This window comes from Sapajus apella, unplaced genomic scaffold (assembly GCF_009761245.1).
Source record: "Sapajus apella isolate SASKATOON/1434 unplaced genomic scaffold, GSC_monkey_1.0 scaffold54, whole genome shotgun sequence".
NCBI lineage: Eukaryota > Metazoa > Chordata > Mammalia > Primates > Cebidae > Sapajus > Sapajus apella.
Window position 1 is genome coordinate 9,649,336 of NW_022436994.1, and position 13,619 is coordinate 9,662,954.

General features: G+C 42.8%; 1 protein-coding gene across 6 annotated transcripts in view; it reads left to right on the forward strand.

Moving 5' to 3' along the window:
• Positions 1-640: 640 nt before the first annotated feature.
• LOC116527365 (histone H2A.V) overlaps positions 641-13,619 on the forward strand; it is a 42,911-nt gene continuing 29,932 nt past the window's right edge. For 2 of the 6 annotated variants that reach the window (XR_004258517.1, XM_032244322.1), the window contains exons 1-3: positions 665-808; positions 5,107-5,184; positions 9,442-9,555. Coding sequence is in view for 5 of the 6 variants with exons in the window: in XM_032244322.1 (XP_032100213.1) it covers positions 806-808; positions 5,107-5,184; positions 9,442-9,555 (195 nt within the window). In the remaining variant the exon portion in view is untranslated. Of the gene's footprint in view, positions 809-5,106; positions 5,185-9,441; positions 9,556-13,619 lie in introns of all 6 variants that reach the window. The other 4 variants (XM_032244320.1, XM_032244325.1, XM_032244324.1 and 1 more) reach the window with 4 other exon arrangements.

The following is a 13,619-nucleotide window of genomic DNA, read 5'->3' on the forward strand; positions in this document are numbered from 1 at the left end:
ATCTCAGCTCCTTGCAACCTCTGCCTTCCGGGTTCAAGCGATTCTCCTGCCTCAGCCTGCCGAGGAGCTGGCAGCTTCTTTTCAGAGCGACAAGGACGTGCGGAACCTTGCCAGGGTCCGCGCTCAGAGGACGTCAGGGGAGTCATTTCGCCGGAATAATGGCTGAGCTCGAGGGCTACCTAACCTTGAAACCCAGCGCCCTCCTGATTCACACGTCCTAAGACGAATAAATCCTCACAGTCTGTGAAAACCCATTAGCAGAAACAAGTGCAACAGTCTTCACCTCCCCAAACAAGTCTCAGAAGCGGGAAAATCAACGCCGCCAATGGGCGGGAAAGCCACAGCCGCCTGCCATGGCTTCACCTCATTAGCTAATTTTGCTGTCCTTCCCAGTGACCCGCCTCTCTGCTTGCGGGCGATATTTTCATTGGCTTTCGTCTGCCAGGCCTCCGATCTCATTGGTTTGCTTTTCTGTTCGTCAGGCTTGGGGGCCTGGAGAAAAGCGGAGGGCGCGTCAGTTTTGGGGCTGGAGGCCCCGCCTCCGCGTGCCGTGTGCAAAAACAAACAGCCGTTAGGAAGGCGGTGCCGGGGGGGCGGGGTCTGGCTAGAAGGAGGCGCGCGATTGAACAGTTGCCGGGGTTCCAAGTAGCAAAGCGAGCGGGTATTGGCCGCGGCGGCGCGAGGCGGGCACGGGGCATTGTCCGGCTCTGGCGGCGGCGGTCTGTGCTGCGAGAGCGGCGGCGGCGGCGCGGGTCGGCAGCGGGAGGGCGCGCGGCCGAGCGGAGGCAGAGTCGGCGCCGAGACCATGGTAAGGGCGGCCGGGTGGGCCGGAGGCGCGGGGCCTGAGGCAGGGCCGGGAGAGCAGAGCGCGGAGGCCCCGGCGTCGGCGCCGCTACCTGTGGAGTCGGGAGTTTGCGGGCGTTGGGGCTGCGTCCGGCCGAGCCCCTTGCCGCCCGCCGGGGGGCGCCATGCCCGGCTGCAGAGCCCCACACGGGTCCCCGGGTGAGAGCTGGGCCTGGCCGGATAGAGCGCGAAGTGTGTCCCGAGCTGGACAGGTCTGTCCCGACGCTGGTGACGCTGCACCGCCAGTCCGAGAGGAGGATGCCGCCAGAATCCGGCTTGAAAAATGTAGAAACAAGTGTTGGATCTTAATGTGATCGCTCCTCCGTACGAATGAGGTCAAACAGGCTGCTGCTGTACAAGTTAGAAGTCTTTGGCGATGTTTGGTTACGTAATCTCCCTGGTACTCAATTTCAGGGTTTCTGCGAAAGGGTGCTTGTATTTGTGGTCTTTTGAACTACAAAGAATGGTTTATAGACCAGAACCGCACGATTTGTTCTAGGTGATTGCATGGGTTTGAAATGAACGCCCTTTATCTTCTGACTCCCTTGCAGTTTGTGTTTTTCATTATGCAACAGTACTTTCCTTTGCCCTTGCTATGGATTTTCAGTCTTAAAAGTATCCACCTTTTAATTCTGAAATTCACATCTACATTAAAAAAAAGTGTGGCTTTTAAAAAATGAAAGTGAATAGATCTTCAGCCCCATTTTAAAGTTGAGGGAAAGGAGAAAGTGCTAAAGGATAAGCTCCGAGTTGCATCAAAGATTGTGTAAAAATTAAGACTTGTTATGGAATCTTATTTCTACCGGTATTCGTGCTTTAAGTCTTCTGTCGAAAGGTTACTTCAACGGGAGCTGCCTGTTTAAAAGTTAACCCCAGGCTGTCATTTCTCATACTGCAGGTAGTATTGGATGATTTGTCATGTGCTTGATATGACAGGTATGATATTTACTAGACATAACACCTAACTATAAACAGATTGGCCAATCGAGAGGACACAATGTTTGGTTATTGTAAAATTCCCAAATCTTAGAGCTTGAATAGACCTTAGGGATAATTTCGTCTAACGTGTAATATATATAGTTTATTGTTACTGTAAAGTACTTTATAATACTTTAACAAATGGAGGTACAGTTTGTTAAATAACAAACCTGAGGTACAGATTTCCTCAGATGATTTTCATGATTCTAGTTTTTAAGATGTTTTCGGTCTCTAGTGATAAGCTATATATTTTATATCCACTTACCAGTAGCTAAAAATACGTAAGCATTAACATAAGCTAAAAATGCAGGCGACATTGAGTTCTTGTTAGATTTTAAACCTGAGAGGAAGCGGTGTCTGTTAAAACTAATGAAAGTTTCTTAGTATCCAGTTTGCAAGTTTATCCAAGTGAAATGAACTCCCTGTTCCTCCTCCCCTCCCCTCTCCTCTCTCTCTCTCTCTCTCTCTCTCTCTCTCTCTCTCTCTCTCTCTCTCTCTCTCTCTCTCTCTCTCTCTCTCTGTCTCTCTCTGTCTCTGTGTGTGTGTGTGTGTGTGTGTGTGTGTGTGTGTGTGTAATTTTTTTTTATAAACCAACAGCCTTAACTCAGGTTAATACGAAGTTAATTCTTGGAATAATAAATTTTATATCTTAATTGGTTTCTCAATCACCAGTTATATTAAAATGAATATTCAAAGTAGGGAGGCTGTATAAACAGTTTGAGGGGATATTGGAAAGAAAATTATTATTCATTTATTGTACAATTTTATATTCAGATAAGTTTGACACCATAAAAGTTTTTTTTTTTGGTTAAGTATGAGAACTGTATCAGGAGTCGCTAAATGTTGGAAATAGTCATTTAATGTATTGAGGCTTTTAAAACCTGATTGTGTGTCTACTTCCTTAAAAAGTAAATAGAACAGCAAATATGACATATCTGAAACAGTGAGGATAAAATTGCTTAAGCAGAGTAGTTACTATATGACCTGGGGTGTCTGGGGAGTTTTGCAGTGGTTGGCTTTTCATTAATAACTAGTTCTTATTTTTTCCAGTCCAGTCATAAGAAGACAGTGATTCTAATTTTAGATGCCAGTTGAAAGGTTAAGTGTTATAATTTAGGGCAAATAGAGATCAAAAGGGTTTTTTAATTTGAGAATTAAGTAATATTATCTTATTAATGGAGCTGACCTGAGAAATCCAAAAGTTACACAATATCTTTTTCTTATATAACAACATAGTCAAAAATTACTAAAATATATGAGGCATTCTAGTAGAAATCGAGAGTTCTTCTGGTACACTTAAATCAGTCTCTTGCTGAATTGCCTAATGTCAGAGAGTGAATATGAATTAATTCTTAGATTTTAATTTTTCCTGTTTCTAATACCTGCCAAGATTTTACTGTTTTTCTTCCATATTATCTTGGATGACACGCACTTAATCCACTTAGACATGCAATTAGAGGAAGTATACAGTTTTAATTTTTAGCTTTAAAAGTTTTTTAAGGATTCTCTGCACATCTCTTTGGGAAAAAAAAGAAAAGAAAAAAATGTTTTAAGGAAAGGGTTAGTTACAAAGGGGATATGCCATTTCAGAGCTTACCATCTATTTTGAAAGTATTGCCCTTCAAACAGCCAATCTTATAGACTGATTTCTTTTTTTTTTTTAACAGTAAAGAAATAATCTGTTTAAATGGTAAAAGCAAAATATATGAGAGAAAATTAGTTTTATTCTTAAGTCAGACCCTTGGTATTTCCTCCCTAGAGGCAAATAACATTTCTAATTTATTGTGTCACCTTCTAGAAATATATGTGTACACACATACTCTATAATGCCCCATATTTACTTAAAAGCTCATTACATTTGCACATACTTAGCTTTTTTCATGCAGAAATAGGTTTTGTTTTTCAAGTGTACAGTTCAGGGGCATTAGGTACATTCATAGTGTGCAGCCATCACTGCCATCTGTCTCTAGAACTTTTCATCTTTCCAAATGGAAGCTCTTCCCATTAAACAATAACTCAGCCAGGTGCGTTGGCTCACGCCTGTAATTCCAGCACTTTGGGAGATCGAGGCAGATGGATCACTTGAACTCAGGAGTTCAAGACCAGCCTGGCCAACATGCTGAAACCCCGTTTCTACTAAAAATACAAAAATTAGCAGAGCTTGGTAACACCTGTAGTACCAGCTACTTAGGAGGCTGAGGCAGCTACCCTGGCAACCATAAATCTACTTTCTGACTATGAGCTTTACTACTTTAGGGACCTCATAAGTGGAGTTATACAGTATTTGTCTTTTTTGTAACTGGCTTATTTTGCTTAGCATAATGTCTTCAAGGCTCATTCATGTTGTAGCTTGTGTCAGAATTTCCTTTTTAAAGCTGAATACTTACTATTCCATTATACGTATATCATTTTGTTGATCCATCAATGGACACTCAGATTGTTTCCACCTTTTGGCCATTCTAAATAATGCTGCTGTGAATATGGGTGTACAAGTATTTGTTTGAATCCTTGCTTTCAATTTTTCAGTGTATACCTAGAAGTGGAATTGCTAGACCATTTGACAATTCTGTGTTTACTTTTTTGGGGTTTTTTTTTTTTTCTTGGAACATGGTTTATTTTTCTGAGAGCTAAGTTCTAAATAGTTCTATGAAAGTAATATATGTTACATTGACATTTATAAGAATTGTGAAATATTTCCTGTATGCATAAAAGTTACACTGACTTGCAAGATTCTTCGGTCTGGAAATTGATAAATATGTTCATTTTTAGAAATCTCATATTTTTTGGCTGGGCACAGTGGCTCATGCCTGTAATCCCAGCACTTTGGGAGGCAGAGGCGGACAGATCACTTGAGGTGAGGAGTTGAAGACCAGCTTGTCCAACAAGGTGAATCCCTGTCTCTACTAAAAATACAAAAATTAGCCAGGTGTGGTGGCACACACCTGTAATCCCAGCTACTTGGGAAGCTGAGGCAGGAGAATCGCTTGAGCCTGGCAGGCAGAGGTTGCAGTGAGGCAAGAGCATGCCACTGCATGCCAGCCTGGGCGACAGAGCTAGACTTCGTCTAAAAAAAAGAAAAAAGAAATCTCTTATTTTAAATAAGTGGTTAAGGTTTGACTTATTTAATAGAAATTATAAAAGGTGATAGAATCCCATGTATATTTACAAATGAGGAAGGGGATCACCTAGATATTTTTAACTACCTAAAGTAAAACTAGAAGAAATTTCTTTTGAAGTAGTATTTTCAACTCTTTTCATTGAAATTTTTTTTTTCTTTGCATTTAGGCTGGAGGCAAAGCTGGAAAGGACAGTGGGAAGGCCAAGGCTAAGGCAGTATCTCGCTCACAGAGAGCTGGGCTACAGGTAATGAATCCATGCTGTTGTTATGTTATTATTTTCTTTACTGTTGTAATTTATGACTTATAAATGTTTTATCAGTCACAAACATCTACTTGTATTACTGCAGACTCTTGTTTTTTTGAGACAGAGTCTCGCTTTGTTGCCAGGCTAGAGTGCAATGGCACAATCTCGGCTCGCTGCAACCTCCACCTCCCGGGTTCAAGCGATTCTCCTGCCTCAGCCTCCCGAGTAGCTGGTATTACAGGCACCCACCACCACGCCCAGCTAATTTTTGTATTTTTAGTAGAGATGGGGTTTCACCATGTTGGCCAGGATGATCTCAATCTCTTGACCTCATGATCCGCTGGCCTTTGCCTCCCAAAGTGCTGGGATTACAGATGTGAGACACCACACCCAACCAACTACAGACTTTTAATAATGAGATTGCTTGGTCAATACCTAAGTCATAAAGTTATACATTGTATCATATTGAAGTAAGTAAGCTATGGTTTTTCTTTTGAAGATGTTTACAATGATTTATTAACTGTCAGGATGAGATACAATTTGAGGGTTCAGTGATGAACTATCTATTCATCCTCTGAATATTTCCCTTAATACCCTCAGTTTTAAACTGAGTAGTATACTCAAAACCACTAAATATTTTCAAACTTCATATATTTGAATTATTGTATCTTTACCCCACAAGTCAAAATTTTCTAGGTGAGTTAGAATTACCTGTAAGTGGCGCCGGGCACAGTGGCTCACACCTATAATCCCAGCAAGCACTTTGGGAGGCCGAGGGGGGCAGATCACAAGGTCAAGAGTTCAAGAATAGCCTAGCCAACATGATGAAACCCCTGTCTCTACTAAAAATACAAAAATCAGCCATGTGTGGTGGCACATGCCTATAATCCCAGCTGCTCAGGAGGCTGAGGCAGGTGAATTGCTTGAGCCTGGGAGGCGGAGGTTGCAGTGAGCCAAGATCACGCCACTGTACTCCAACCTGGCAACAAGAGGGATATTCCATATTGAAAAAAAAAAAAAAAGGATTACCTATAAGAAACACTTCTCTCTATCTTTTTTGTTGTTGTTGTAATTGTTGTTTGTTTTTTGTTTTTTTGGTTTTGTTTTTTTTTTTTTTTTTTTTTTTTTTGAGACAGAGTCTTGCTTTGTTGTCCAGGCTGGAATGCAGTGGCTTGATCTCGGCTCACTGCAACCTTCACCTGCCAGGTTCAAGTGATTCTCCTGCCTCAGCCTCCTGAGTAGCTGGGATTACAGGTGTGCGCCACCACGCCTGGTAATTTTTATATTTTTACTAGAGATGAGGTTACAGACGTGAGCCACCACGCCCAGTTGAAAAACACTTTTTATCAGGAAACTTGGAAGTCCAAACTGTAAACTGTTAACCTCTTGGCAGTGGTAAGCCATTGAGAGTTTGGGCAAGAGTATAACCTAAAGAAGGAGGATGGGAACTTATGTTGATGGGCACATTATGTATTTTAGGTCAACATATATTCCCAATTAGAATTTATTTTGAGGCCTACTTAATTTGAAGTAGAAAATGGAAGACCAAGTGAGGTTATTGCAGTGGCTTAGGAATAAAGTAATGTACTTGAATGGGAAGGAGCAGAAAGCATGTGTGTGCAGAAAATAGGTGAAGAGGTATAAAGTTGAGAGGAAGTCAAAGGTTTCTCCAGGGCTTAGAACCTAAGGAACAGAGGAGTTTGTAGTAGGGGCAAGTTATGAGGTAGATTTAAATGGAGTCATTTTGAAGTTCACTAAAACATCCATATGAAAATGTCCAGAGGTTGGAAACATGAGTTCAGCTTTCTTCTTTTTTTTTTTTTTTTTTTTTGAGATGGAGTTTCGCTCTTGTTACCCAGGCTGCTGGAGTGCAATGGCGCGATCTTGGCTCACCGCAACCTCCACCTCCTGGGCTCAGGCAATTCTCCTGCCTCAGCCTCCTGAGTACCTGGGATTACAGGCACGTGCCACCATGCCCAGCTGATTTTTTGTATTTTTAGTAGAGACGGGGTTTCACCATGTTGACCAGCGTGGTCTCGATCTCTTGACCTTGTGATCCACCCGCCTCGGCCTCCCAAAGTGCTGGGATTACAGGCTTGAGCCACCGCGCCTGGCCTTTTTTGTTTTTTTGGGTTTTTTTGTTGTTGTTGTTTTGTTTTTTTAAGACAGAGTCTCACTCTGTCACCAGGATGGAGTGCAGTGGCGGCGATCTCAGCTCGCTGCAGCCCTCACGTTCTGGGGTCTAGCATTTCCCTGCCTCAGCCTCCCAAGTAGCTGGGACTACAGACACACGCCACCACCCCCAGCTAATTTTTTGTATTTTAGTAGAGATGGGATTTCACCATGTTGGCCAGGATGGTCTCAATCCCCTGACCTCGTGATCTGCCTGCTTTGGCCTCCCGGAGTTTTGGGATTACAGGTGTGAGCTACTGTGCCCGGCGAGTTCAGCTTTCTAAGAGAGGTGATAGAATTAGGAATTTGAAATCATTTATGTAAAATTGATGGTTTATGTTACGGATGAGTTTCCTAACCTAAGAGAATGAGAAAGGAGCACAAGGACATTGGTTGAGCCCTCAAAAACTTTGAGAAAGAAAAGGCTGAGGAGTAGTCAGAGTTGGTATGAGAACTCTGAATTCTAAGAAGAAATGTTTTTGAGGTCCTATTGTGTGCCAGACAACGTACTGGTTACTAAGGATGCAAAGGAAAAGAAGACATAAATCTTGCTCTTGCCGGGCGCGGTGGCTCACGCCTGTAATCCCAGCACTTTGGGAGGCCGAGGCGGGTGGATCACGAGGTCAACAGATCGAGACCATCCTGGTCAACATGGTGAAACCCCGTCTCTACTAAAAATACAAAAAATTAGCTGGGCATGGTGGCGCGTGCCTGTAATCCCAGCTACTCAGGAGGCTGAGGCAGGAGAATTGCCTGAACCCAGGAGGCGGAGGTTGCGGTGAGCCGAGATCGTGCCATTGCACTCCAGCCTGGGTAACAAGAGCGAAACTCCGTCTCAAAAAAAAAAAAAAAAAAATCTTGCTCTTAAGAAGCTTTTGGTCACTTAGAGACAAAATATAAATTCAAAAAAAAAAAATTGCTTGTTTTTCTTAAGGAAGTAAAAATGTCACTACTGGCCCTCAGGGTAGTGTTTAACAGAAGCCAGGTTTGGGTTGGAGAAATGGGTGACAAGAAAGTAAGGGTTTCAGGATTTGTTTTTTAAATTTTGTCTTTGGAAAGAAGATATCTAGACTGTAACTATAAGCAGTTTTCATAGATTGTGAAGTTTTCAGTAAAGTCGGTAGAAGGAAAGAAACCAGTGAAAAGGATGTAATTGTAGCTGTTGAAATAATGGAGCAGTGAAGGGATGAGGGAGGCCTGTAAGAAAGGGCACAGTCGGGTACTGTCTCACATACAGCGGTGGCTCACACACTGTAATCCCAGCACTTTGGGAGGCCTAGGCAGGTGGATCACTTGAGGTCAGGAGTTCAAGACCAGCCCGGCCAACATGGAGAAACACCATCTCTACTAAAAATACAAAACGGCTGGGCGTCATCTTGTAATCCCACCTACTCAGGAAGCTAAGGCAGGAGAATCGCTCAAACCCGGGAGGTGGACGTTGCAATGACCCAAGATCACGCCACTGCACTCCAGCCTGGGTGACAGAGTGAGACTCTGCCTCAATAAAATACTAATAATGATAATAATAAAGAAAGGGCACTTTGTTCTCTAGTGGAAAAATAAAAATAAGTTATTAAAAAAAAGAAGAAAATGTACAAGTGGGATTAGGATACTTTGAAATGAGAAAGTTCCCTCTTTTTCAGAAAGTAGAAAGAATCACAATGAGAATAGTATTGATTTTTCTTAGCTATCAGATCACCTCTTCAAACTGAAGAAAGAGCAGTTAAGATCTGAGGAAGGTAGTAGAGGTTCAAAGTTGCATGTGGCTGTTATGTGAAGAAATTAACTAGATAGGAATTTGATCAGTGGGTCATGTTGAATGTACAGCTGATGACAGCACAACATGGTTTTTCTTTATTTTAGAGTGATAGTCTCCATATTATGCAGAGGTTAAAGATTTGGGACTGATTACCAGAACATAGACACAGGCCCTGGGAACTGTTAATTGCCTAATAGGTTTGGCTTCTGATACCTGTGATCAAGTTTTTTATTATTTCATGCTTACTCATATTGTTCAGCCTTTGATTACACTCAGTGCAATGTTAAGACCCTGCAGTGCTTCCCACTAAGACATCTCTCTTTTAGTTTCCTGTGGGCCGCATCCACAGACACTTGAAGACTCGCACCACAAGCCATGGAAGGGTGGGTGCCACTGCTGCCGTGTACAGTGCTGCGATTCTGGAGTACCTCACTGCTGAGGTTTGTATAGTAATGTCTTGTATATGGCAGTCCAGAAGGTTCACTAGCCTAAGTGACAGAAACCCATGGAATATATTTGAAAAAAGACATATATGCTCATTGGGGTTTGTTTTGTTTGTTTATTTTGAGATGGAGCTTCACTCTTATTGCCCAGGCTAGAGTGCAGGCCAGTCGCAGCTCACTGCAACCTCTGCCTCCCGGGTTCAAGCAATTCTCCCACCTCAGTGATTCTCCTGCCTTAGCCTCCTGAGGCTAAGTAGCTGGAAATACAGGTGTACACCACCATGCCCAGCTAATTTTTGTATTTATAATCGAGGTGGTGTTTCGCCATGTTGGCCAGACTGGTCTCAAACTCCTGACCTCAGGTGATCCACCTGCCTTGGCCTTCCAGTGCTGAGAAGATTATAGGCTTGAGCCACCATGCCCAGCCTCATTTTTTTTTTTTTAATAGCAGTCTGAGATGAATCTTGTTAGCTATCACCCAATGCCAATGTAAAAGAACTTTGGTGTACTTGTTTTTAAAGCTAAGCAAGGGGCTGAGTGTGGTGATTCACACCTGTAATGCCAGCACTTTGGGAGGCTGAGGTGGGTAGATTGCACACTTGAGCTGTGGAGTTCCAGACCAGGCTGAGTGACAGAGCGAGACCCTGTCTCAGAATAAAAATTTTTTAAACGTTAAGCAAGGGCCAACAATCTCTATATTTTATTTTTATTTATTTATTTTGACACTTGATCTCACTCTGTCACCCAGGCTGGAGTACAGTGGCATGATCATAGCTCACTGTAACCTCAAACCTCCTGGGTTCAAGGGATCTTCCCGCCTTAACCTCCCTAGTACCTGCGACTACCCACCACACCTGGCTAAAATTTTTTTTTTGAGACAGTGTCTTGCTGTGTCATGCAGGCTGGAGTGCAGTGGTGCAATCTTAGCTCACTGCAGCCTCCACTTCTTGGGTTCAAGTGATTCTTCTGCCTCAGCCTCCTGAGTAGCTGGGATTACAGTCTACTGCCTGGCTAATTTTTGTATTTTTAGTGGAGACGGGGTTTCACTATGTTGGCCAGGTTGGTCTGGAACTCTTGACCTCAGGTGATCCACCCACCTCAGCCTCCCAAGGTGCTGGGATTATAGGCGTGAGCAGTCGTGCCCAGTGCTTATTTTTTTGTTTTCATTTTTTTGTGTGTGGAGACAGGGGCTCCCTATGTTGCCCAGGCTGGTCCGTAACTTCTGGCCTCAAGTGGTCCTCCCAACGTGCTGGGATTACAGGCATAAGCTGCCATACCCCAGTGAACTCTGAAGTATGTATATAATCAGTAGACAGTATTTATGAAGTTATAGCATTGTGTTTTAATTTATGAAGATTTGGGGTGAGGTAAAGTTTTCCCAGTGTGATAATATATAAAAATCACAAATAAGACATTAGAAGTGAAAGACTTCATCTGTCCTCTTGGTTCTCTGCAGGGTTATACATACAAAATTGCCCTATCTTACTCAGTTTGAAATTTCAGGAAGATAAGTTAATTGGGCAGGAGTTCTTAATTCTTAAGTCATAGACCACCACTTTTCCCATCCTTACTCCTCCTAAAAAAAAAAAAAAAAAAAAAAAAAAAAAAAAACACTGGGAAGTCATGGAACTTCAACTACATTCCAGGCTGGGGAAGTAATCTGAGTTAACAAGTAGGTCAAGTGGTAGACACATTCTTCATTCTGGTAGAAATAGAGGGGTCTTAACTTGGGGAGGATGTGATTGGGAGCTAGGCTGGGGAATTTAGCTTTAATCTGTATGTCAGTTATCATTGCTGTCATTTATTTCATGAATCTGACCAAGTCATCTGTGTCCCTTGGGGATTTAACATTGAATTATGATAGTTTCAACTTTGCTGTGTCATGATCAAGGGGTGTTTTGGGTTTTTTTTTTTTTTTAGGTTTTGAGACAAGGTCTCTGTCTCCCAGGCAGTGGCATGATCTCAGCCCATTGCAATCTCCACCTTCTGGGTTCCAGGATTCTCCCACCTTAGCCTCCAGAGTAGCTGGGGCTACCTGTGTGCACCACCACATCTGGCTAATTTTTGTTATTTTCTTTTTTTTTTTTCCAAGACAGAGCCTTGCTCTGTCTCCCAGGCTGGGGTACAGTGGCGCAATCTCAGCTTACTACAACCTCTGCTTCCTGGTTTCAAGCAGTTCTCCTGTCTCAGCCTCTCGAATAGCTGGGATTACAGGGGTGCACCACCATGCCTGGCTAATTTTTGTATTTTTCGTAGAGACAGGGTTTCACCATGTTGGCCAGGCTGGTCTCGAACTCCTGACCTTATCCTGATCTGCCCACCTCTGCCTCCCAAAGTGCTGGGATTACAGGTGTGAGCTACCGCGCCCAGCAATTTTTGTTGTTTTCTTGTAGAGATGGGTTTTGCGATGTTGGCCAGGCTGGTCTCAAACTCCTGACCTGAAGTGATCTGCCACCTCAGCCTCCCAAAGTGCTGGGATTACAGGCATGAGCCACTGTGCCTGGCCTCTTTTTATTTTTGAAAAATTTAAAATAAAATTTTAAATACATTTAAAAACTTTTGTAAAAGCATTAAGAAATAAATTTCAGTTATTAAGGGTTGTACAGAAATAGACTACATGGATATATTAAAATATATGACTTTGGCTGGGTGTGGTGGCTTACATTTAGCATTTGGGTTCACAATGTTCAAGCCCCATCTAAGCTCCCCCCGCCCTTTTTTTAAATCTTTGGGTACTTTGGTTAAAATTTTTAAAGTTGGCCAGGCACAGTGGCTCAAGCCTATAATCCCAGCACTTTGGGAGGCCGAGGCGGGTGGATCACGAGGTCAGGAGTTCAAGACCAACCTAGACAAGATGGTGAAACCCCATCTCAATTTAAAAAAAAAAAAAAAATTTAAAGTTAATGCAGTCACTTATGCCAGTAATCCCCAGCACTGTGGGAGATTAAGGCAGGCACATTGTTTGAGTTCAGGAGTTCCAGACCAGCCTGGACAGACAACATGACAAAACCCCATCTCTACAAAAAATTAACCAGATGTGATAGTGTGCACCTGTAGTCCCAGCTACTCGGGAGGCTGAGATGGGAGGATCACCTGAGCCCAGGAGCTTGAGGCTGCAGTGAGCCATGATTGTACCACTGTACTCCAGCCTACGTGACAGTGAGACCACGTATAAAAAAATTTTTTTTAATTAGGTTAAGATTAGACAGTGAATGTGTGTGTGTGTGCAGTCAACTTTTTTTTGTTTTTGTTTGTTTTGAGTTGGAGTCTTGCTCTGTCACCCAGGCTGGAGTGCAGTGGTGCAATCTCAGCCGAGTAGCTGGGATTACAGGTATGTGCCACCACACTCGGCTGATTTTTGTATTTTTAGTAGAGAGAAGGTTTCATCATATTGTCCAGGCTGGTCTCAAACTCTTGACCTCAGGTGATCCACCCTCCTCAGCCTCCCAAAGTGCTGGGATTGCAGGCATGAGCCACCATGCCCAACCAACGTATTTTTTCAGATACTTAAATTTGGACTTTTAACCTTTAGTAGAGGTAAAATACTGAAATCTAAGCCAGGACCCTTTAGGTCATGGGTAATCACTTTTCAACCTTTGCTTTGCACTAAAATCCCTTGGGGAGAGCTCTTTAAAAAATGCTGCTGCATAGCCTTATCCCAGATAGTCAGAGACCTAGGAGAGAAGGGGGTAGGGTACTGGTGGTTTTAAAGTTCAGCAGTTGATTCTGATGTATACCCAGGTTTATCACTGCTCTTTTTAAAATGAGGAGGCTACTTGGGAGGCTGAGACAGGAGGATTGCTTAAGCCCAGGAGGTCAGAGGCTGCAGCAGTGAGATATGATCTTACCACTGCACTCCAGCCTGGGTGGCAGAGCAAGACCCTGTCTCAATCAATCCAAAATACAAAAATTAAACAAAACAGAAAAACTGTGGAGTTATTTTTGTATTACTTTCATCAAAGTTTTAATAGCTAGCCAGGACTTTGAAATTTCTGTAGTTGAAAATCCCCACTATAGATTAAAAGGCTGCTTCTAACTTGTAAATAGTAAAAATTGTAGCT